This window comes from Ovis canadensis, chromosome 3 (genome assembly GCF_042477335.2).
Source record: "Ovis canadensis isolate MfBH-ARS-UI-01 breed Bighorn chromosome 3, ARS-UI_OviCan_v2, whole genome shotgun sequence".
NCBI lineage: Eukaryota > Metazoa > Chordata > Mammalia > Artiodactyla > Bovidae > Ovis > Ovis canadensis.
This window is the reverse complement of record NC_091247.1, coordinates 90,941,074-90,965,641: the sequence shown is the minus strand read 5'-3', so window position 1 is coordinate 90,965,641 and position 24,568 is coordinate 90,941,074. Positions and strand designations below refer to the sequence as shown.

The following is a 24,568-nucleotide window of genomic DNA, read 5'->3' as shown; positions in this document are numbered from 1 at the left end:
AATTATTTACAGCTGATAAGTTTTCCTCCCGATCTGTTTTAGTGAAATTTCCTCCTAACATAGTCAATATCCATGTGAAGCACCCTCCTGAGGCCTCTGTCCAGATACATCAGGTTTCAAGAGTTGATGGCCCAACAGGTCAGAAGGTTAAAGAAGCTCAACCAGGCCAGTCCCAAGTCCCTTACCAAGGCCTTCCTGTCCAGAAGACCCAGACGGTCCATTCCTCATACCAGCAAGTCATTCCTCACGTGTATCCGGTGGCTGCTAAGACCCAGCTGGGCCGGTGCTTCCAGGAAACCATTGGGTCACAGGTGAGCAGCACTGCCCAGCCCATTTTAGTGATGTGTTCTAGATAGTCTCTTTTAATAGGAAAGACAGCCTAGATGAAATGAGGTTTTTGTAGAAAGAATTGGCAACCTGTGGGCCTGTTACTATAAATAAAGATTTATTGGATACGGCCTGATCCATCATTTACATACTGTCTATGTCTGCTTTCATAGACATATAATCCTACTGACAGAAGGATTATGTACTTTCAGTGAGGTCATATGATCTGAAATGCCTAAAATATGCTCTGCAAAGACCTGTACAGAAAGAGTTGCCAACCTTTGATATATAAGATACTATAAGCATTGTAAGATGTTTGGAGGTATCCATAAGATAATAGTATGTATTGAACTTCCAGAAATGCTGCAAGATGTCCATGATTGCTTGTTGGTAGTTTTTCAGTTACAGTGATCTATATTTAAAGCATGTGTCAAGCATGAGATACGGTACATGAGATATATTCTACAGAGATGTTTGAAAAATTTCATGCCTTTTTGCAATAGTTTGCTGGTTAGTGGATATAGTCAAGTTTTGGATCCATCAGACAATAATAATTTGTCATCTTTTATTTTCTTATAAAACTATGTAACTAGAATAGCAGTGTATAAGTTATTTGAAGTGTATTTTAAATATTGTATTTATGTGTAACTGTAGGTCTGTATATCATTAAGTGAGAGAGAAGTTGAATTTTCTTTAAAACTCATCATTGAATGTGCATAGTAAAAGCAACAGAAAATTACTGGTTCCTCGACCACAGTTACTTGGTGCTTCCTGCTTTGGACTTATGTGATAATGACATAGCTTTGTTCTGTAGTTCTTCTCCTGTCACTTGATTATGGTTTTAACCCCTTGTGAGAAGATCTGTTTATCTACTGTTACCTGAACATTCAAAAAATTATGTGTGTCTGTGTGTGTGATATATGTTGATAGTAAAATCAATCATTCTTGCTTTTGAACCTGGAGAACACTTTTAGGTGCTGGGCAAGTCTATGGTTAGGTCATCTCCTTTCTTCTAGTTCTTTGGTTGCTGTTGTGTCTGACTCTTTTGCGACCCCATGGACTGTAGCCTCCTAAGCTCCTCTGTCCATGGGATTTCTCAAGCAAGAATATTGAGGTAGGCTGTCATTTTCTTTTCCAAGGGATCTTCCTGACCCAGGGATTGAACCTGTGTCCCCTGCATTGGCAGGGTTTCTTTACCACTGAGCCACTAGGGAAACCCTTTTCTCCTAGAGGAAGAAGCAAAATTGGTTTGTAGACCAGAATGGAAAGAAGAGCCATGTAGAGTTATAAAACATTGGTTAGAGCCATGGGCTCAGCACTTGGTGGCAAGGAACCAGCTTCCTTATTTGTAAAGTGGAGACAAGAGTATGGAGCTTGGTCAAGATTAGACCAGGCAAAATGACATGCTCTGCAAATGTTACAGAACTATAAAAATACTAGCTTAGAAAATGCTTACCTATTGAGAGAGTCAAGCGTAAAAATAGAGCAGGTGATTGCTTTTGTCATGTAACTTCACTAAGGCAGGGAAGGTTTAATCTCCCACTCAACGTTGGTCTGCCTGTAGAGCCTGAAATGCCTACTGAAAGGGGAGCTTTTTCTTCCTCAGTTGAAGACCAGGTTTAAACATGCCTTTTGCAGAAGGAATATCATCAAGTTATATTTAGCTTAGAAGTAAAGACTGGATTACTGTGTTAAAGGCAAGTTTTTACAGGGGCAGTGGGGCTGAAGTAAGACTCATGCACTGCACAATTTGCCCCAGAAAAGCTTTGGAGGAGGAGGATGAATTTGGTGTCACTTGCATTGTTTAGTCATTTCAGCTTAGGTTGATCACGGGAAAAAGCAGGTCCTTTTAAAATTCTGACTCTGTGGGAGAGGGAGAGGGTGGGATGATTTGGGAGAATGGCATTGAAACATGTATACTATCATGTAAGAAATGAATCGCTAGTCTAGGTTTGATACAGGATACAGGATGCTTGGGGCTGGTACACTGGGATGACCCAGAGAGGTGGAGGCTGATGGGAGGTGGCTTCAGGGTTGGGAACTCATGTACACCTGTGGTGGATTCATGTCAATGTATGGCAAAACCAATACAGTATTGTAAAGTAAAAAAAATAAAATTTAAAAAATAAAAATAAAATTTTGTGCCCAGTATCTTTCTCCTTAGTTTCCAAATTGGAACACAGATGGTAAAAAGCAAGAAAATGAGATGTCAACAGACTTTATTATTCTTGTACATGTAATTGTAGGCAGACACTTGCTCACTGGAAAGAATATAAACAAATTATTTACTTTTAGGCTTAAGGTGGATTATACAATTCACATGAATTGAATAGTTGGTGGAATTATCCAAATAATTCAGACTCATTGGAGTACATTTTTGCCTTATCTGGATATTTCCCTGACTTCTGATCTAAATGATCCCAACAGGGATCTCAATGCTTAATTCATTTTGCATGTGTAGTCAGTAATACACAGCTTCAAAATATTCTCAGAACACATTTTTTTCCTATTGGTGAGACATGTTGAATGTCTATGATTGTCCAGTTTGTGCAATTAGGATGATCCAGGCATTAAAAAATTACTGACAAAATAGTCAATAGTATATAAGATGTATCCTACAAAGGTGTTTGGAAATATTTGTGCTTTCTTGCTATGGCTGTTTTGCAAATACAGCTATAGAGGGAGGTATAAGTAGATTTTAAATGAATGGCAGAAAACCCTAACGAGTACTTAAAATTTTATTTATTATTTATTTTAAATAAAGACTGATGTTTTGCTCAGTAGCAAGATTCTTATTCACTGTAGGTTACACCTACTGAGAACTTAATGTCATAATCAGTAAGCACCTTTGTTTATGTATTGCCATTAGAGGTCATATGCAAAATTTGGTACAAATACTCTTGTTTCTGTAGCACATTCTAAAAATGAAGCAGTAAACTTGAGGTGGGAAATACAACATGAACTGTGATCAGTGTATTCGAATGCATGGGACTTTCACAGAATAGAATTTCGGGGCCTGCTTGGATGGTGGAGGAAAATGGATGATTGGTTAGGAAACTAAGCTCATAGAGAAGAGGGGAGAAATTAAATAGAGGAGAGAGAACACTGTAAGAAACAGATAAGGAAGAAGCATCAGAAGAGACCAGAGAAGTAAACCAGAGTAGAGTTCCTGGCAGGTGTTGGCACAGATATGAAGTCTTTTAAACCTTAGGTGTAAGGCAAATTAAATGACTTGGTGTCAAATTAAAACTAGCATGATGCCCCTTTGATCAGGTGATCAAATTCAGAATCATTAAAAGCAGGACAAGGGACATTATGTGCCTCCTAATGGGCTACAGTATGAAATGTACAGCCGCACCGTAAAAGGATTCTTGCCAGAAATATATAGCAGAATCTAGTTGAGCCTTTACACCTAACCTCCAGCTTATAGGGAATACTGAAGGTGAAAAAACAAGCTGAAACTATCACATCAGAAAGATTGATAAATTGTTGCTTGGTTTCTTTGAAACATTCATATCATTAAACACACACACACATTCATATCGTTAAACACACTCACACACTTTGAAACATTCATATCATTAAACACACACACACACCCACCCACCCACCCTCCCACCTTCATAGGGAATACTGAAGGTGAAGAAACAAGCCAAAGCTATCACATCAGGAAGACTGAGAAATTGTTGCTTGGTTTCTTTAAAACATTCATATCATTAAAAGCACACACAAACATTTCCCCAGAAAGACACACACATACACACACACACACACACTGACTTCCCCAGAAAGAGACTAGAGAGATAACAGCACATCTAATGTATAAACCTTAATCATATCTTGGTTTAAAAAAAAAAATCAACACCCAGCTCTGAAAGACATTTAAAGAACAATTGAAGATGTTTAAATATGGACTGGATATTAGATGGTATTTTGAAACTATTCTTTTCTTAGCTGTGATAATGGTATTAGAGGTATGTAGGGTAGTGTCCTTATTCTAGAGTGAGGAATGCCATAATGTCTGTAATTTACTTTCAAATGCCTTTTATACACAAATATAGCAAAATTGTAACAGCTATTGACTCAAAGGTAGAAATACAAGTGATTACTGTTTTTATTCTTTGAATTATCTCAGCATATTTGAAAATTCCTTATAAGAAAAAGAAAGAAAATGTGAACATTTTCTTGACTTATAGATAGAATAATATAATTTAAAGATGAATTTAAAAGCCCTATGTTTAGTACATTTAATGAATATCTAGAAAATTTTAAAAGTTACAACTTTTGAGTGAGATGGAAGTGGATATGGACGTGGTAGACATGAGGAAGCCAGGGAGGAGAAGTTGGCCTTGGTCCAGTTGTGAAATGATCAGGGTCTAATCTAAGAAGTCAACTTGAAAATGAAGAGTTGAACGCAGAGGCTTTTGTGAAGGATCCAGCATCAGGATTTGATTATGGGCTGTTGTAAAGAAAAACATGGTGATGAGCTGGACTATTCCGAACTTCCTGGCTTCAGAAATCAGATAAATGTGCTGTCTGATTGATTAATTGACCCTTGCAGGGGAGGACTATGAGGTAAAGATGAGTAGCTACATCTTTGTTTTAACCAGTTCCATCTTTGATTGATGTCAAGAGTCAGGTATTCTTGAATATCAGTCAGGGAATCCAATGCTGTTTTATTTTTTATTTACTTGTTTATTTTTAATAAAAAGTTTTTTAAAATATAAAATTTATTTTAATTGGAGGTTACTTTATAATATTGTATAATATAATATTGTATTATATTGTATGAATCCACCATGGAACACGTGTTCCCCATCCTGAACCCCTCTCCCACCTCCTTCCCCATACCATCCTTCTGGGTCATCCCAGTGCACCAGCCCCAACATCCTGTATCCTGCATCGAACCTGGACTGGTGATTTGTTTCTTATACATGTTTCAATGCCATTCTCCCAAATCATCCCACCCTCTCCCTCTCCCACAGAGTCCAAAAGACTGTTCTATACATCTGTGTCTCTTTTGCTGTCTCACATACAGGGTTATCATTACCACCTTTCTAAATTCCATATATATGCATTAGTGTACTGTACTTCACTCTGTATAATCGGCTCCAGTTTCATCTACCTCATTAGAACTGATTCAAATGCATACTTTTTAATGGCTGAGTAATACTCCATTTTGTATATGTACCACAAGAGATGAAGAGAGAGAGGATTAATGGAGAAAATTCAGTGGTTAACGAATAGATCTAGTGATGATAGATAAATAATACAGATTTTTTTGGACTTGTCTTAATATCATAAAGTGGAAAGAATAGGAATAATGTGATTAGAAGTATCTAAAATGTTTTTTACCTTGATGGAAAGTATCAAGATAAAGGGGAAAATACCTTTCTATTGTGATGTTTCTTCTTTCAGAGTCCTAAAAAATAATTTATTCTTAAAGATTATATAGACTGTTGATTTCTATGTGAATCAGGCTGGGTACGGGAATCACTAAATTCACCTTAAAGTATTAAGAGAACAGAAATTAATAGAATATATAGGGTGATCAGGGCTTCCCCAGTAGCTCAGCTGGTAAAGAATCCACCTGCAATGCGGGAAACCCTGTTCAATTCTTGGGTTGGGAAGATCCCCGGGGGAAGGGATAGGCTACCCATTCCAGTATTCTTGGGCTTCCCTGGTGGCTCAGACAGTAAAGAATCTGCCTGCAATGTGGGAGACCTGGGTTTGATCCCTGGGTTGGGAAGATCCCCTCAAGAAGGGCATGGCAACCCACTCCAGTATTCTTGCCTGGAGAATCCCCGTGGACAGAGGTGCCTGGCAGGCTGCAGTTAGTGGGGTTGCGAAGAGTCAGATACGACTGAGCAACTAAGCACAGGATGGCCAAGAGGAGTTGGTTTCTTGAATGTAAATCAAGTTTGAACTGTACTACAAGAAATAAAAGATAACTAATGATAACCTACTGTATTGCACAGGGAGCTTTATTCAGTGTTCTATAATGAACCTATATGGGAATGGAGTCTGGAAGAGAGTGGATGTATGTATATGTATGGGTGACTCCCTTTTCTGTACAGCAGAAACTAACACAATATTGAAAATCAGTTATACTCCAAGAAAAAATTAAATCAAGTGTGAAATAGTTGAAAAGTCATAATTTTGGCAAAGATAGGTATCTGTGTTACCTACAGTAAGCACTGGTACTCCATAAATGTTTGCAAATATTTCTAATATTTTGCTCAACGTATAGATCAAATTAGAATTACATTTCTAGTGGTGATAGTTATTTCAACATTTCCAGCAGGTTTTCATCTCTAATGTGTGCTTACTCACTCAGTCGTGTCCGACTCTTTGCGACCCTATGGACTGTAGCCTGCTAGGCTCTTCTGTTCATGGAGATTCTCCAGGCAAGAATACTGGAGAAGCCAAATTTCATAAAATACCCCTCAAATCTATTTTTGCACCATAAGGTCATTGAATGGGCACACTTTTTCCATTGTTCAAGGGTGTCCTTTAGTCTAAATGGATTTTCTTGACAGTGACCCAAGTTGGAGACTTATTTGGCATCCAGAGTCTTTGGTTGTTTCAAACACGTTTTATGTATTGCCCAATTACTGGAAATAAGCATTTACAGCAACCTAATGATGCCAGATGGTATGACAAGACCTTGTGAGAGATGGAGGGTTGGGAGTCCAGCTTCCATGTTGGGTGTGCCACTGCCGCTTTGTGAAACCATGTGTTTTTTGTTCATTGTGGAAACATGCCCCTTAATTAGACAGTCGTACAAGATGAGACAAAAATTCAAGTGCCTCAAGACTTTCCTATTGCAAGTGCCAAAAGAGCAGCACATTGCACATATGAATGCTTGCGTTAATGAGAACAGAAATACTAGAAAACCTGAAGTAGATGTAAACAGAAGAGAGAGGATATTTTTAGTACAGCACTCTAGCACAGCTAATCAAATAATGCTCAAACTCACTTTCATAGTTGGCAACCATAAAATCCCCATATTTTGGGGGAAAAAAGCTTCATAGGTACAAGATGTACAAACTATAAGGTATAAAATAAGTTATAAGGGTATGTTGTACAACATGGTAAATGTAGCCAATATTTTACAATAATCATAAATGGAGCATAAACTTGAAAACCATGAATCACTATATGATATACTTGTAACTTACATAATATTGTATAGCAACTGTACTTCAATTAAAAAAAGTAAGGAAAGTTTAATTTTAAAAACCATAAGAAACACTCTAAATTCTCTAATATATATTCTATAGAAGAAAGTAAGCTTTTATGTTTATTGGGAAGAAAAGGACCACTTCTTGATGTGAAATCCTGGTATCACTGAAAAAAATCTTTCTTTCCTTTAATTACTGGTCATATAAATAATAAGCCCTTGGGCAAAAATTAAGCAGTTTGTGATCCCCTTAGAGGTTCTAGAAGTTGGACAGGAAAATAGAAACAATGGGCCTTTGGAGAAAGAGATTCTTTAACTGAAGATTGGTCTTTTTGGCAGATAAATTCAATTACATCCTCATGCTCGAAACCACAACACTGGGACACACACACACTTCTGAAGGACCAAACAGATTCACTTCCTTTTGTTAGAAGACAAAACTCTTTTTTTTTAAAAAGAAAAGCATCATAGTGAAACTAGCATGATGTGAGCTCACTGAAGTATATTAACTTCATGGCTGAAAGTACTTTTTTAAAGTCTCAGGACTTTGAAGAAAAATATTTCCTGGTTTCTACCACATAAAAGCCAATGAAAAACTAGAGCTGTCTGTTGACTCTACACAGCAGAAAAAGCAGAGATGGGTAATTAGAGATGTATTGGGTTGGCCAAAAAGCTTGTTTGGGTTTTTCCATAAGCCTCTTAGGTGGCATGAGTGGTAAAGAACCTGCCTGTCAATGCAAGAGATATAAAAGACACGGGTTCAATCCCTGGGTTGGGAAGATCCCCTGGAGAAAGGCATAGCAACCCACTCCAGTATTTTTGCCTGCAGAATCCCATGGACAGAGGAGCCCAGTGGGATACAGGCTATAGGGTCACAAAGAGTCAGACATGTCTGAAGCAACTTAGCACAGCACATATAAGATGCTATGGAAAAAACTCGAACAAATTTTTGGCCAGCCCAGTAGATGTAGCGATGGGCTTCAGACTTTGAAAATCTCTTCTCATTGATGAGAAAGGAATTTAGTGCTCAATTAAGGGATCTAGGACACGAAATTCTGCTTAGAAACCTCTTCTTTGACTTCTTCAGACTCTCCTCTGCACTGATGATGAGCATTACTGGGGTGAGGCCTGAAGTGAGGATGAAATACTAATTTTCTCCTCATGTGAGGATAATGCCAGAATGGTTGTAATGCTTTCACACTGGTTAATTCCATAATTGAGTCCATAACTTACATAAATAGATGAGAAGTTTCAAGAAGGAACAACTATGAATATAAAGCATCTTACTGAAGACTCTCGGCCTCTCGCTTCTGTGTTATCCCTTATGTGGTGAGGTGGACTGAGTTAGCCAGGCTGGGTCAACAGTAGGGGCAGGCGTGTATGTGGTGCTCTTCCCCATTTCCCTAGGCAACATGCTTTTGGGGTCAGGGGTCTCCTGGGTGAACTTGACCTTCTTGCAGAGGTGCTGCTAGGCAATGATGAGGGAAGGTAGGGCCAGAGTTACCAAATATCTCTGCCTTCTCCGGAAGCAGAGAGCCCCAGGAGGGTGTGTTGATTGCATTTACTGCAGTTTGGCCTCCTTCAGATGGAATAAAGCATAGCCACCAGACACTTCCTATGCCATCTGAGATTTGCTTCAGTGTCCGACTCAAATAGCCTTTTGGCATAATCTAAGCAATGCTTAACTGACTGGTAGAGAGTCTGGTTGTCCCCAGTGGCTCTGAAATGCTTATCTTTGCCAAACCTTACCTGTGTCAACAGCAGAGTGTCACCAAAGGTGTCATACACACGACACCTTGCTTGAGAGGTCCTGGACTTTGCAGGGTCACCTGCTCTTGCTCTAGCCATCTCTGCCAGATGGACTTCAGGCAGGGGCCCTCTGCTTGGAGTCAAAAAGATCAATAGAGCCAGGGATACGGTCCAAAGGGGAAACACACACTACATGTGAAAGAGAACATGTCTCCATGTCACTGGGCTTCTGCCAGCGGCAGGAGGAACTGCTGCTTTTACTTGGATTGAGAATGTAGGACTGAGACATTAGGATAATCAAAATATAGATTCTTGGAACTGAAGTAGAGTGATTCAGAGAATGGGTGATGACCCAGACATTACCTTTCTTACTGCCTAACGTCCTGTCTCTACCCCGGCCAATGCCTTCTCGGCACCAAAAGGGCTGTCAGTTTTGAATGTTCACTCACCCTGACCTGTTTAATAGACAAGCATGTTTATGCTTCTTCAGTCCACTCAGGTGTTTTTCATTTTATTGGCAGTGAAAATGCCTTTATCATGACATGGAATATCAGATTTCCATATTTTATATCTCTAGGGCTCACTGAAATAATATACCTATTTTAATTAGACTCTTGTTTTTGCAGAGGAGTAGGCATTGAAAATAATCATGGGGCAGTTCCGAGTAGATGCGTGTTATTTCACTTCTGATATCAGCAAAGTGGCAAGGTTCTGTGGTCATTTGAAGACGACAATTGTGAGCATGTTGGAAGTGGTTTTAAGAGATCATGGCTTGAACAGATGGCTGGTTTAGGCTCTTCTACCTTACAGAAATGTTTGAAGAGTCACAGCTGGCACTTCTAGGGTCTGATGCTGTTTCTTCACTTTGTCTGCATTGACCCCTTGGAATTGAGATATGCTGAAATGAAGTGGAATGATCTGACTTACTGCAAGCAAACATAAGCAACAACCCAGTCCTTCAGAACCCGATTCATAAATTTTAGTGAAAAAAACCAAAACAAAACAGCATTACCCTTTGTCGAAAGATATCAAAAGGATTCCCTGACTTTGCTCTGCACCTTCCCCCACAATAATGGTAACATTGTTTTCTTATCCTTCTAGTTTTTCTCCCTTTTTCTCTTTTCATATATAAAAGAATTTATGTATGAAATTGGATGTTGTTTCAATGAGCTCATTCTTTGAGACTGTGCAATTTACTGTAGTAACACTGCTGTTTGCAGTTAGGAAATTGGTTTTGAAGGAAGTGTTTCAGAACCCGTTAATGAGCTGCACATGAAAATATGTCTGTTTTTCTGTCCACCCATTTACTGTATTCTCAGTGAATTCAAAAGTGTCCAGTGCTCTCAGGTCAGCCCCTTGGTGAACAGGGATTTGCCACCATTGAGGGTATTTCAAATAATGTAACATCAGCCCTGCATTTTGAAATCCAGACAGAGGAGTTCTAAGTATTTTGAACAAACAGCACTGCTTTCAAGATGGTACTTTGAAGAGAACTGCTTTAGAGTGTGCAAGCTTTGACGGAGTTAAGAAAATGGTCTCATGGTCTGTGGCTTTGGGGCAGGCATTTTAATGAGGCAGTGTAGTTTTATAAAATATTTGATAGAGAGCATTCACATTTATGGCCTTAGTTGACCTTCAAAACAACTTCAAAACAAGGAGAAGTAGGTATTCTTGTCTCCCATTTACTTAAATGAACCTTGAGGCTCAGAGAGGTGAGGGGACTAGCTTATATTTGTATTTCCAAGACAATCCTCTTTTTCCATTTTGGCAAATTCACCATGTCCCTGGCCCTCGGTTTCTTTATTTTTCAAATAACTGGTTTGGCTGAGAAGACTACCAAGGCTCTTTTTAGCCATGCAGTGCTCTTACTGTGATGATTTTGACATCTTTCTTTTCCATAACTTTAGATGCCACTTATACTTACTCATAGTATCGGTGGACAAAGCGAACTGTACAAACATCAAACACAGTCAGTACCTAGAATGATCTTTCTTTTTTAACCTTTTTTTAAAGTTATTATTTTTTTTATTTTACTTTATTTTACTTTACAGTACTGTATTGGTTTTGCCATATATCAACATGAATCTGCCATGGGTGTACATGTGTTCCCAATCCTGAACCCCCCTCCCACCTCCCTCCCCATACCATCCCTCTGGGTCACCCCAGTGCACCAGCCCCAAGCATCCTGTATCCTGCATCAAACCTAGACTGGTGATTTGTTTCTTATATGACATTATACATGTTTCAATGCCATTCTCCCAAATCATCCCACCCTCTCCCTCTCCCACAGAGTCCAAAAGACTGTTCTATACATCTGTGTCTCTTTTGCTGTCTTGCATACAGGGTTATCATTACCATCTTTCTAAATTCCATATATATGCGTTAGTATACTGTATTGGTGTTTTTCTTTCTGGCTTACTTCACTCTGTATAATCGGCTCCAGTTTCATCCACCTCATTAGAACTGATTCAAATGTATTCTTTTTAATGGCTGAGTAATACTCCATTGTGTATATGTACCACAGCTTTCTTATCCATTCATCTGCTGATGGACATCTAGATTGTTTCCATGTCCTGGCTATTATAAACAGTGCTGCGATGAACATTGGGGTACACGTGTCTCTTTCAATTCTGGTTTCCTCGGTGTGTATGCCCAGCAGTGAGGTTGCTGGGTCATAAGGCAGTCCTATTTCCAGTTTTTTAAGGAATCTCCACACTGTTCTCCATAGTGGCTGAACTAGTTTGCATTCCCACCAACAATGTAAGAGGGTTCCCTTTTCTCCACACCCTCTCCAGCATTTATTGCTTGTAGACTTTTGGATCACAGCCATTCTGACTGGCGTGAAGTGGTACCTCATTGTGGTTTTGATTTGCATTTCTCTGATAATGAGTGATGTTGAGTATCTTTTCATGTGTTTGTTAGCCATCTGTATGTCTTCTTTGGAGAAATGTCTGTTTAGTTCTTTGGCTCATTTTTTGATTGGGTCGTTTGTTTTTCTGGAATTGAGCTTCAGGAGTTGCTTGTATATTTTTGAGATTAGTTGTTTGTCAGTTGCTTCATTTGCTATTATTTTCTCCCATTCAGAAGGCTGTCTTTTCACCTTGCTTATAATTTCCTTTGTTGTGCAGAAGCTTTTAATTTTAATTAGATCCCATTTGTTTATTTTTGCTTTTATTTCCAGTATTCTGGGAGGTGAGTCATAGAGGATCCTGCTGTGATTTATGTCTGAGAGTGTTTTGCCTATGTTCTCCTCTAGGAGTTTCATAGTTTCTGGTCTTACGTTTAGATCTTTAATCCATTTTGAGTTTATTTTTGTGTGCGATGTTAGAAAGTGTTCTCATTTCATTCTTTTACAAGTGGTTGACCAGTTTTCCCAGCACCACTTGTTAAAGAGATTGTCTTTAATCCATTGTATATTCTTGCCTCCTTTGTGGAAGATAAGGTGTCCATAGGTGCGTGGATTTATCTCTGGGCTTTCTATTTTGTTCCATTGATCTGTGTTTCTGTCTTTGTGCCAGTACCATACTGTCTTGATGACTCTGGCTTTGTATTAGAGCCTGAAGTCAGGCAGAATGATCTTTCAAATCTACCCTCGCTTGAGAGACTCAAGTGTTGGCTCCTCCAAAAAGCCTTTCAGTCCTCCTTCAATGCACATTGATCCCTCCTCCCTAACCTTTTACTGCATATAAAATCCAATCAGACCATTTCAAAGTTAATTGTCCTAAAGTTGATTTTTGTGTCTCTTCTCTCTCCCCCACAGGCTGTGCTTTTCATGAGGACAGGGCCACTTATGGACTGAGCTCATTACTAGGTACACATGAGTCATCAGCAGATATATTAGTATTAGAGTAGGCAAGGTTTACTGTAGTCATAAATCCTGCAAAAGCTTACACTTTGTACAAGCTCGATGTCTCACAGGTGAGCCGGGGACTCAGGCCGGTGGTAGTCTCCACGGCTCTGCTGCTGTGCTGTGTGGAATATGCGGCCTCTCACTTCCTGCGGCAAGGAAGACTTGTAGGTTGGAGTCTTAACCCCCAGTGCGCCTGTAATTGGAGATAGCCTGTAAGGAAGTAATTAAGAGTAAATGAGATCATAATGGTGAGGCCCTGATACAACAGGATTAGTGTTTTTGTAACCAGAGAGCTCCATCTCTTTGCCAGGTGAGGGCATGGCAGGATGGCAGCCTCCTGCAAGCCAGAGAGTTCTCACCAGAACTAGCCATGCTGGCACCTTGATCTTGACCCTCCGGAACTCGGAGGGAAAATGAATGTCTGTTGTTGAAGCCACCCAGTCTCTGGAATTTCGTTATGGCAGTCCACACTGACTAATAAGGGTTAGGAACCGGAACATGTGGGGAGGCAAGTGGTTCTTTGGTGAGCAGCAAATGTTCCCACCACAAGTGGCAGAGCAGTGGTCAAGACAGACATGGTTCCCTGCTCACAGGGAATTAAACCTATTAATATGACTTGTGGCATTCAGTTTTTCTATACTACTTGCAACCAAACCACAGGTAGTTACTAGTTTTGAGTTCTGTGTACTTGGATGAGATACAGAAAAACTGAAAGCTTAACCAAATGAGGCACGTGTTACAGTTTACATAGTGTTATAAGGCCTCAAACAGTTTTATGTTCCTTTCAGTATCTTTCTTTGTAAACAAAAAGGAAACTGACAGGCAATGAAGCTTTATAGAAAGAATTTCTCTCAATACAGTTCTGGAAATAAGCTTTGGGCAGAATAGGCCTTTATGTTCATCATTTGGGAGAGATCCGATTACTGTAGTAATAACCATGCCATGCATATCTGCCTGTCTTAATTTCCGTCCTCATCTTGGGTCTGTCTTTATAAAGGAAGTATCCTTGGTAGTGGAGTTAGGATAAATTTCGTCTTTGTATCATCTAGTACTAGGATTTATGATGTTGTTTATGTTTTGCTGCAAGGGGAGGTTAGGGGAATTATGATATTGGAATATAATCATGACAAAGCATAATTATTCTTTTTGCAATTTAAGAATAGCAAGACATACATATCATAGCCTGCTTGACTTGACTATTGAAATCCTCAAATCATTGTAGAGGTGGAGAAAATAGGCAGCCCAAATTTGATCATTTATATAGAAAAGATGTCAAGTAGAATCATAAGTTTCATGCTTAAGAATTTTTTCCCCTTTTATGTTACTTTAAAGCCATTTTTTGCCTTAGTGTAACTTTAAAAATACGGTTTCATAAAACTAAAGTAGTTGTCTGGAATTCCTTGAAGCCCATGGTTTGGCTTCAGCAGGCTTTAAACAAATACACTGTCAGAAATCAATGTGGATACATTTACAACAGTTAATGCCCTAGTCACAGTAGATACTTTGTAAAATCAATACCCTGAAATATCAGAGGATTATGGTTGTATCAGATACCCCAAATGCCTAACATTGTTTTAATTACTCTAATAAAAGAAAGCTGGGTGAACTTTAAAAAAAAAACAAAAACCTTTCCTATAAAGAATGTTCTACTCAAGCCAAAGCAAATTTTTTACAAGTTCTTTTAGAAAATCTGGAAGTATTTAAGCGTTTTCCTCTTCTTCTTATGAGACAATGCCTGTTACCCTGCCAGTGCTCCATCGAACAATATTCCCCTTTATGACAACAGGCCTTTAGAACAAGTTGATCAAATATGTTGCGTTAGTGATAGGGTTCAGAGATTTGGACGCTTTTTCTTATTGGCACATAGACATAAACATATTTAATGTTCTGGTACATGGATGCTGAAGAGCTCTCATGAGGTTTTCTAGTTTGATTTGGAGCCATAGTTGGTCCACAGGCTCAAGGAGGACTGTTTTGCTCAGAAGATGGGCAGAAGTCATTTTGCCAGAGTGGAGATGTGTTTATATCATAGTGAAAAGATTAATAGAAACAAAGAAGAGCTGTGACAGGAGTTTGGATTAATCGTTACATTACTTGCAGGGAGAGCTCTTCCCATGAGGGTCCTCATTCTGGTTTTTATGAGAAATCCCAGAGTTTTTTTTTTTTTTTAATAAGTGGGTTTAATAAGTGGGATTCATGTTCCTCAACCAGATTCATAGAACTGAGGGTATAGTTTCTTCTTGCCAGAATACCTTGAGGCTTTTTGCCAGAACATTGGAATAAGGTACTTCTGGGTGTGGTAGAGGTGAGTGTGGCAGTTTCACACATGGAGTAATTCATGGGACACCTGTGCAGTGTGGGTTGATCAACCATAATGTGACTTTCTAATGAGTCATACCTCAAGGCCTGGAAAGTCTGCATCTCCATGCCTATCTTGAATAATTTATTTCACTTATTGGTAATTATCTATTTATTATAATTCTTATAGTTTAGAAAGGAGCCTTTGACAAGCCACAACTGTTTTTAGAAAGAACTGTGTGGTTTTTTTTTTTTTTTTGGTGTGGGGGGAGTAGTGCCAACTAGCAAGAAAAGGGGAGGACATGAAACAGGGTCCAGAAGAGGAAGCCTATTCTGGTTATCACTGATCGAGTTGGTCTAGGTCAGGATATGATGTTAGGATGTGGAAACACATGGCAGCAGAGAATCTAGTGTATTAGCCTGACAGGCAGGGGACATTCACTTCACTTCAGGGCTGTCTTCCTGGTTTGTTGATGGCCACCTTCTCACTGTCTTCATAGGGCAGAAAAAGAGCTCTAGTCTGTCTCTCTTCATAAGGACCCTAATCCTATCACAAGGGCCCACCCTCATGACCTGGTCTAAATCTAATTATGTCCCAAAGGCCACACCTCCTAATGTCATGCTGTTAGGGGTCAGATGTGAATATGCACAGAGAGGGACAACAATATTCAGTCCATGATACTAGCTGAACCGGAAATAACAGACACATTCTCTGGGACCTGTCTCAGGGAGTCCATGTTCTGCAGTGTCTTTGTGCTAGGGCCATGATGCTTGGGAGTGGATGCAGAGTAGTAGGCTCCATTATTGTGGTTTCATGGTATTGGTCCTCTTTCACCAAGACATGGCGTATGACAAGAAGAATCTTGATGTCCCCAAAGTGAAGTCATCTGTTGCTTAAACACTGATATTAACTGGTTAACTCACTGTGATTCAGTGATACCATGTTGTCCTTATTGAGTAGAATTAAAATGAAATCACAAACTCTCCACAGCATTAACCCCCTGACCTTTATTTTTAAAAAAATTGGTCAGAGAACTTTAGCGAAAACCTAAACGTTTTTAGCAAAATCTTAAGAATACTTTGTTTGGGGACTTAACCTGTGGTCCCGTGGTTAAGATGCCACACTTTCACTGCAGGGGACATGGGTTCGATTCCTGGTGAGGGAACAAAGATCTCCTTGCTGTGCAGTACAGCTTTAAAAATATATATATATATATATCTTTTTCTTTCTAAATTTCTCTGTTTTAGTCACTCAGTCATTTCTGACCCTTTGCAGTCCCATGGCCTGTAGCCCACCAGGCTCCTCTGTCCATGGAATATAGTCCATGCAATTCTCTAGGCCAGAATACTGGAGTGAGTAGCCTTTCCCTTCTCCAGGGAATCTTCCCAACCCAGGGATTGAACCCAGGTTTCCTGCACTGCACATGGATTATTTACCAGCTGAGCCACAAGGGAAGCCCAAGAGTAATGGAGTGGGTGGCCTATCCTTTCTCTAGTGGATCTTTCCAACCCAGAAATTGAATCGGGGTTTCCTGCATTGCAGGCGGATTCTTTACCAACTGAGCTATCAGGGAAGCCCTTTAAATTTCTAGATCTAACTTATTTTAATGCAGCTCTTCTCTGTAAGTTGGGACACTGCATTATATTGAGTAACTATTAGATTACTTGGTCATTTGTTAAATAAGCCCAGGTTTTTAAACAAGTGACCCAGAGGAAGGGGTCTAATATTGATTCTGAGCCAAGCATGTCTGGACACATGGCTGTCTCATGTAGAATCTGCCTCCATGGATTGTTTAAGTTTTGAGAGCTCGGTGGAAATGGACATTTTTAGTTCCATTTTAAGGAAGAAATAGACAGAGAGAGTTTGAGAGTTTTGCCTGTGACCATGTAGGTGGTGATGGGTAAAGTGAGGATTTTGACACATTGATCCAACTTCAAAAGCTATACTTTTGTCCTTCATTGAGTTCTGGGTTATCTTTACACAACTTTTCACTGGTCCCACATCCGGGAATAGGATTGTGTGGGTAGGGTCAGTTTCACAATCATAATGCATTAATTCTGCCAAACATGGAGATGCCTGGGGGTTTGTATTGGGATGTCTCTTGCTGGGGACAGCATTTGTTGGGAAAGAGATCTTTTGTAGTGAACTTAAAAGCTCCCTTCTGCTAGTTCTTCGAGAAGTATAGCCAACACTTCTCTAATAATTTAATAATTACCCAGTTTTGTTATGGGCCTCTGATTACTGATCATATTGATCAATAATTTCTTCCATTTTTCCCCATGAATGATGTACTCTATCCTAATAATTCATACTCACTTTTGAGGGGAAGTATCAGATGTAGACTGGAGGAGGGCATGGCCACCCACTCCAATATTCTTGCCCGGAGAATCCCATGGACAGAGGAGCCTGGTGGGCCACTGTCCATGGGGTTGCAAGGAGTCTGACACAACTGAAGTGACTTAGCATGCTTACACAAACCAGATGTACAGCACTATACTTTTATAAAACACTTAATCTTTTCTTTTTCTACCTCCTCCTCTTGATCAGTATTTCTGTTTGCCATGCTGCTTCACAGATGCCAGATATTTCACTGCAAGCAATCCAGAACTCTTTTGCTTTGACCTTTCCTTTTTCCTGCCTCCTGATTAATTTTTATATCCAGCTACAAGCTGAATCTGATTGGGACAATGCTCCATGCCTTAGCTCCATTTCATTCTCTGACTTGCCCCATCGGCTCGTGGTTCCTTTGCATTTGGCCTGCCTTCCTCTGTCCTTCGCCTACTCCTGCCCTGGGGTCCCTTCCAGTTGGTGTTAGGTATTGGGCGTAGCTAAAGCTGCTCCATCCCTTTGGAATCTTTTTCCCCAGTCCAGCCATTGAGTCACTGCCTTGTTTCAGTTCTTGCCTAAACACTGCTCTGCATACTCTTACAAGAAAGAGAGTTGCAGTGAACCAGCCTGTCTCTTCTTTCATGTTTTACTTTGGTACAATCTCTAGGAGCATTTTATAAATCTGTATTACTTTATTATTATTTCTTAATAGTTTTTTATTTTTATTTTTTTAATTTAAATTTATTTAATTGGAGGCTAATTACTTTACAATATTGTGTTAGTTTTGCCATACATCAACATGAATCTGCCACGGGTGTACACGTGTTCCCAATCCTGAACCCCCCTCCCACCTCCCTCCCCATACCATCCCTCTGGGTCATCCCAGTGCACCAGCCCCAGGCATCCTGTATCCTGCATCAAACCTGGACTGGCGATTCATTTCTTACATGACATTATACATGTTTCAATGCCATTCTCCCAAATCATCCCACCCTCGCCCTCTCCCACAGAGTCCAAAAGACTGTTCTATACATCTGTGTCTCTTATGCTGTCTTGCATACAGGGTTATCATTACCATCTTTCTAAATTCCATATATATATGTTAGTATACTGTATTGGTGTTTTTCTTTCTGGCTTACTTCCCGCTGTATAATCGGCTCCAGTTTCATCCACCTCATTAGAACTGATTCAAATATATTCTTTTCAATGGCTGAGTAATACTCCATTTAGATCTTTAATCCATTTTGAGTTTATTTTTGTGTATGGTGTTAGAAAGTGTTCTAGTTACATTCTTTCACAAGTGGTTGACCAGTTTTCCCAGCACCACTTGTTAAAGAGATTGTCTTTTCTTCATTGTATATTCTTGCCTCCTTTGTCAAAGATAAGGTGTCCATAGGTGCATGGGTTTATCTCTGGACTTTCTATTTTGTTCCATTGATCTATATTTCTGTCTTTGTGCCAGTACCACACTGTCTTGATGACTGTGGCTTTGTAGTAGAGCCTGAAGTCAGGCAGGTTGATTCCTCCAGTTCTATTCTTCTTTCTCAAGATTGCTTTGGCTATTTGAGTTTTTTTGTATTTCCATACAAATCTTGAAATTATTTGTTCTAGCTCTGTGAAAAATACCGTCGGTAGCTTGATATAGGGATTGCATTGAATCTATAGATTGCTTTGGGTAGTATACTCATTTTCACTATATTGATTCTTCTGATCGATGAACATGGTGCATTTCTCCATCTATTAGTGTCCTCTTTGATTTCTTTCATCAGTGTTTTATAGTTTTCTATATATAGGTCTTTAGTTTCTTTAGGTAGATATATTCCTAAATATTTTACTCTTTTCATTGCAATGGTGAATGGGATTCTTTCCTTACTTTCTCTATTTTCTCATTATTAGTGTATAGGAATGCAAGGGATTTCTGTGTGTTTATTTTATATCATGCAACTTTACTATATTCGTTGATTAGCTCTAATAATTTTCTGGTGAAGTCTTTAGGGTTTTCTATGTAGAGGATCATGTCATCTGCAAACAGTGAGAGTTTTACTTCTTCTTTTCCAATTTGGATTCCTTTTATTTCTTTTTCTGCTCTGATTGCTGTGGCCAAAACTTTCAAAACTATGTTGAATAGTAGTGATGAAAGTGGGTACCCTTGTCTTGTTCCTGACTCTAGGGGAAATGCTTTCAATTTTTCACCATTGAGGATAATGTTTGCTGTGGGTTTGTCATTTATAGCTTTTATTATGTTGAGGTATGTTCCTTCTATTCCTGCTTTCTGGAGGATTTTTATCATAAAGGGATGTTGAATTTTGTCAAAGGCTTTCTCTGCATCTATTGAGATAATCATATGGTGTTTTTTTTTCTTTCTTTCAATATTTATTTTTTTTTCAAACAATGTGCAGTGCTTTTACTTATTTTTTTTTTAGTTTTTTATTTTTAAAATTTTAAAATCTTTAATTCTTACATGCGTTCCCAAACATGAACCCCCCTCCCACCTCCCTCCCCATAACATCTCTCTGGGTCATCCCCATGCACCAGCCCCAAGCATGCTGCATCCTGCGTCAGACATAGACTGGCGATTCAATTCTTACATGATAGTATACATGTTAGAATGTCATTCTCCCAAATCATCCCACCCTCCCCCTCTCCCTCTGAGTCCAAAAGTCCGTTATACACATCTGTGTCTCTTTCCCTGTCTTGCATACAGGGTCGTCATTGCCATCTTCCTAAATTCCATATATATGTGTTAGTATACTGTATTGGTGTTTTTCTTTCTGGCTTACTTCACTCTGTATAATCAGCTCCAGTTTCATCCATCTCATCAGAACTGATTCAAATGAATTCTTTTTAATGGCTGAGTAATACTCCATTGTGTATATGTACCACAGCTTTCTTATCCATTCATCTGCTGATGGACATCTAGGTTGTTTCCATGTCCTGGCTATTATAAACAGTGCTGCGATGAACATTGGGGTACACGTGTCTCTTTCAATTCTGGTTTCCTCGGTGTGTATGCCCAGCAGTGAGGTTGCTGGGTCATAAGGCAGTTCTATTTGCAATTTTTTAAGGAATCTCCACACTGTTCTCCATAGTGGCTGTACTAGTTTGCATTCCCACCAACAGTGTAGGAGGGTTCCCTTTTCTCCACACCCTCTCCAGCATTTATTGCTTGTAGATTTTTGGATCGCAGCCATTCTGACTGGTGTGAAGTGGTACCTCATTGTGGTTTTGATTTGCATTTCTCTAATAATGAGTGATGTTGAGCATCTTTTCATGTGTTTGTTAGCCATCCGTATGTCTTCTTTGGAGAAATGTCTGTTTAGTTCTTTGGCCCATTTTTTGATTGGGTCGTTTATTTTATTGGAATTGAGCTGCATAAGTTGCTTGTATATTTTTGAGATTAGTTGTTTGTCAGTTGCTTCATTTGCTATTATTTTCTCCCATTCAGAAGGCTGTCTTTTCACCTTGCTTATATTTTCCTTTGTTGTGCAGAAGCTTTTAATTTTAATTAGATCCCATTTGTTTATTTTTGCTTTTATTTCCAGAATTCTGGGAGGTGGATCATAGAGGATCCTGCTGTGATTTATGTCTGAGAGTGTTTTGCCTATGTTCTCCTCTAGGAGTTTTATAGTTTCTGATCTTACATTTAGATCTTTAATCCATTTTGAGTTTATTTTTGTGTGCGGTGTTAGGAAGTGATCTAGTTTCATTCTTTTACTATTTTTCAATTTGTTAATGTGGTGTATTACATTGATTGATATGCAGATATTGAAGAATCCTTGCATCCCTGGGATAAAGCCCACTTGGTCATGGTGTATGATCTTTTTAATGTGTTGTTGGATTCTGATTGCTGGAATTTTGCTAAGGATTTTTGCATCCATGGTCATCGGTGATATTGACCTGTAGTTTTCTTTTTTTTTGTGGCATCTTTGTCAGGTTTTGGTATTAGGGTGATGGTGGCCTCATAGAGTGAGTTTGGAAGTTTACCTTCCTCTGCAATTTTCTGGAAGAGTTTGAGTAGGATAGGTGTTATCTCTTCTCTACATTTTTGGTAGAATTCAGCTGTGAAGCCATCTGGACCTGGGCTTTTGTTTGCTGGAGGATTTCTCATTATAGTTTCAATTTCCATGCTTGTGATGGGTCTGTTAAGATTTTCTATTTCTTCTTGGTTCAGTTTTGGAAAGTTGTACTTTTCTAAGAATTTGTCCATAAAAATCTATATTACTTTAGTATTTTAGTTTTTCTGTGTTGCTTTGGTTCCAGTGTCTTAATCTCATTGAGAAAAATGTTCTTTATTCAAACTCAGTCTTTTATACTTCAGTATATAATAGTTCCTGATAGCAAAATAAAGTGAGTTACATACACATGATAAGATAATTTGTAAGAGTATTTCAGTATTAACATTTTCAAATGTCTTCAGTTGTGGGTCCTTGTCATGGTGGCCATCTTCATAGAGCAGCTCTTTTACTCATAAAATACCTGAACTCTTTTAAGAAATATATCCCGAGAGCCTAACAAATTGGCCAGCACTATAACACTCGGTAGGTTGTACCCACACAAGATATAAGCTGAGGAGGATGATGCAGATCCAGCCAGCCCATGCTCTGCTTACCAAGCACTATGTTCTGGTGCAGAACACATCCCAGAAGATCACTGTCTACCAGTCCCTGCACAGGGGCTGACGGGATATGGTCAGCCATGCTTGGACATGCATTGTTGAATCTCACCACTGTCCTTTGTAGTTGGGATTACCATCCCTTTGTCTGAGAACTAGTCTGGAGATGCTGAATGGTCTGAATGGTCCCTAATAAGAGGAGACTTGGGGTTTAGGTCCAGGTGTAATGATTCCACACCAGTGTTCCTTTCTTTTCCCCACAGCTGAATCTTTCCTGGGGAAGATCCTCTGGCCTGGTGCAGCAAACGTTCTTGAAATGAGGATATTATAGGTACTAGTCATTTTAAGGTGTGAATACTGAATCTCTTGAAACCCTACTCCAATATTTATCACACTCTCTTCAAGTGATTGTTCTTCTGTGAAGCAATTCCATTGGCAAGTTTTTAATAGGCAAAAGTTATAAGCCATTAAATTTAAATCTTAATGCTCATATATTTATCAGTTCAGTTCAGTCGCTCAGTTGTATCCGACTCTTTGCAACCCCATGAATTGCAGCACGCCAGGCCTCCCTGTGCATCACCAACTCCTGGAGTTCACTCAAACTCATGTCCATCGAGTCGTTGATGCCATCCAGCCATCTCATCCTCTGTCGTCCCCTTTTCGTCCAGGAATTTCTAAAACCAGCTGTCATCACAGCTTTATTTTGAGTGGCAGGAAAGTGTTAAGATATTTTAAAAGTGAGGGTTTGCAGGTAAGTGCTGCAGATAAGTCTACAGATAAGTGTTCTCAAATCAGGTCAACATTTAGAAGAGTTCATGATTTTGCAAGCTTAATTCTTAACAATGGTTAACAAAGGCTTTTACACCATTGCTTGTAATAACTTTTTTGCTGTAAAAGTAGTACCATGAACATTCATGGAGTAATTGTGATGCTTTCTAAATAGTCTTACCTTCTGATGTATGGTGCTAGTCCAGATATGCAGATAGTAATGGTTGATGAGTTATTTTCATGCAGCCAGTCTTCCAAGAATCATGGTGATTAGGGCTGGGAGGGATTCTATTTGTTTTCCTCTTTTTCTGTCTAGTTTGCGTAGGTCCTTTAGGAGTAAGGTCAGACTGGTATGAGCATCCCTGGTGGTGTTGATTTGAGGGATGAGGTAAAGTACAGAAGCTGGGTAGGAGTATATCTGCCCAGACACTGTCCTGTTAGAGACAGGAGAGCAACACAAGTACTTGGGGTTGGCTCTAGTATTTCCCTTGTCAGTAATGCGACCTGTCAGTGTATATTGAACGTGGAGCCCTAGATCTGACAGATGCCCTAAGAGCCATCTGCTTCTTACCCTGGGCATTCCTGCAAGATGATCCTTCAGCCTTCAGCATCAGGGAAGATGTTGACCTCTTCCATTGCTGAGAATCATTCACTGTTGAAAAGGTCTCCTGCTTAATCAGTAGAATCCTCTTTTCTTGTGATCTGGAGCCTGTAGTCCTGCTGATACCTTCACCATGCAGATAACTTCAAGCAACAAATTTGTTGAACATGTCTGAACTCTGCTGTCTCTTATTATCTCTACTTTCTTCAGCTGATAGTCACTGAACCTGGTAGCCTGAACCTTTACTGTTCTGTTTGGACCACTCTAGGTGGGCCATGCATTTGATGAATCCTGGCATGGACGTGTGGAGTCCAAGAGTCCCCTAATGTGCAGCCCGGAGTTGTGTGAACTTTTTGATCTTTATCGCATTGCTCAATGGACAGTATAGGTTTTCCTTTCTGGCTTGAACTAACTAAATATTGTGTTATACAGTTAGCACATTTCTCCTGGATTTCTAATAAGATATGCCTTGAAATGAGAGACAGGCTTTCTCTGAAAATGTGGTGAGTGATTCACACAAGAGAAATTCCATTTGTGTTTTTAACTTGTAAAAAATCACTTTAGTCTGGGAATAAAAAATGTAGCTCAGTAGCATCAGCCTATGTCCATGTGATTATGTCTTATTGAGAAGTAGACTCCTCCAGGCTGACAGAAGGGCATTCGAGATTCTAATGTCTTTTTCAATGTCATTGTCTCCTGTGTGGACTTTTGGTATGGAGCGGAGATCCTTCCTTTACCTTCTTTTGTTCTAGATGCTTCTAGCATCCAGATCATACCAGGTGCTGAGGAACTTCTTGTATGAGAGAAAGTCCTGCATCTGGCTGCAAAGATCTCAGGTGGAGTTTCTTGCT

The 24,568-nt window shown here is 39.4% G+C and overlaps 1 protein-coding gene across 28 annotated transcripts in view; it reads left to right on the top strand.

Annotated features, from left to right (window-relative positions):
- LTBP1 (latent transforming growth factor beta binding protein 1) overlaps nt 1–24,568 on the top strand; it is a 458,228-nt gene that overhangs the window by 238,227 nt on the left and 195,433 nt on the right. For all 28 annotated transcript variants that reach the window (XM_069583578.1, XM_069583577.1, XM_069583571.1 and 25 more), the window contains one exon: nt 43–311. In XM_069583578.1, the coding sequence (XP_069439679.1) occupies nt 43–311 (269 nt within the window). The remainder of the gene's footprint in view (nt 1–42; nt 312–24,568) is intronic.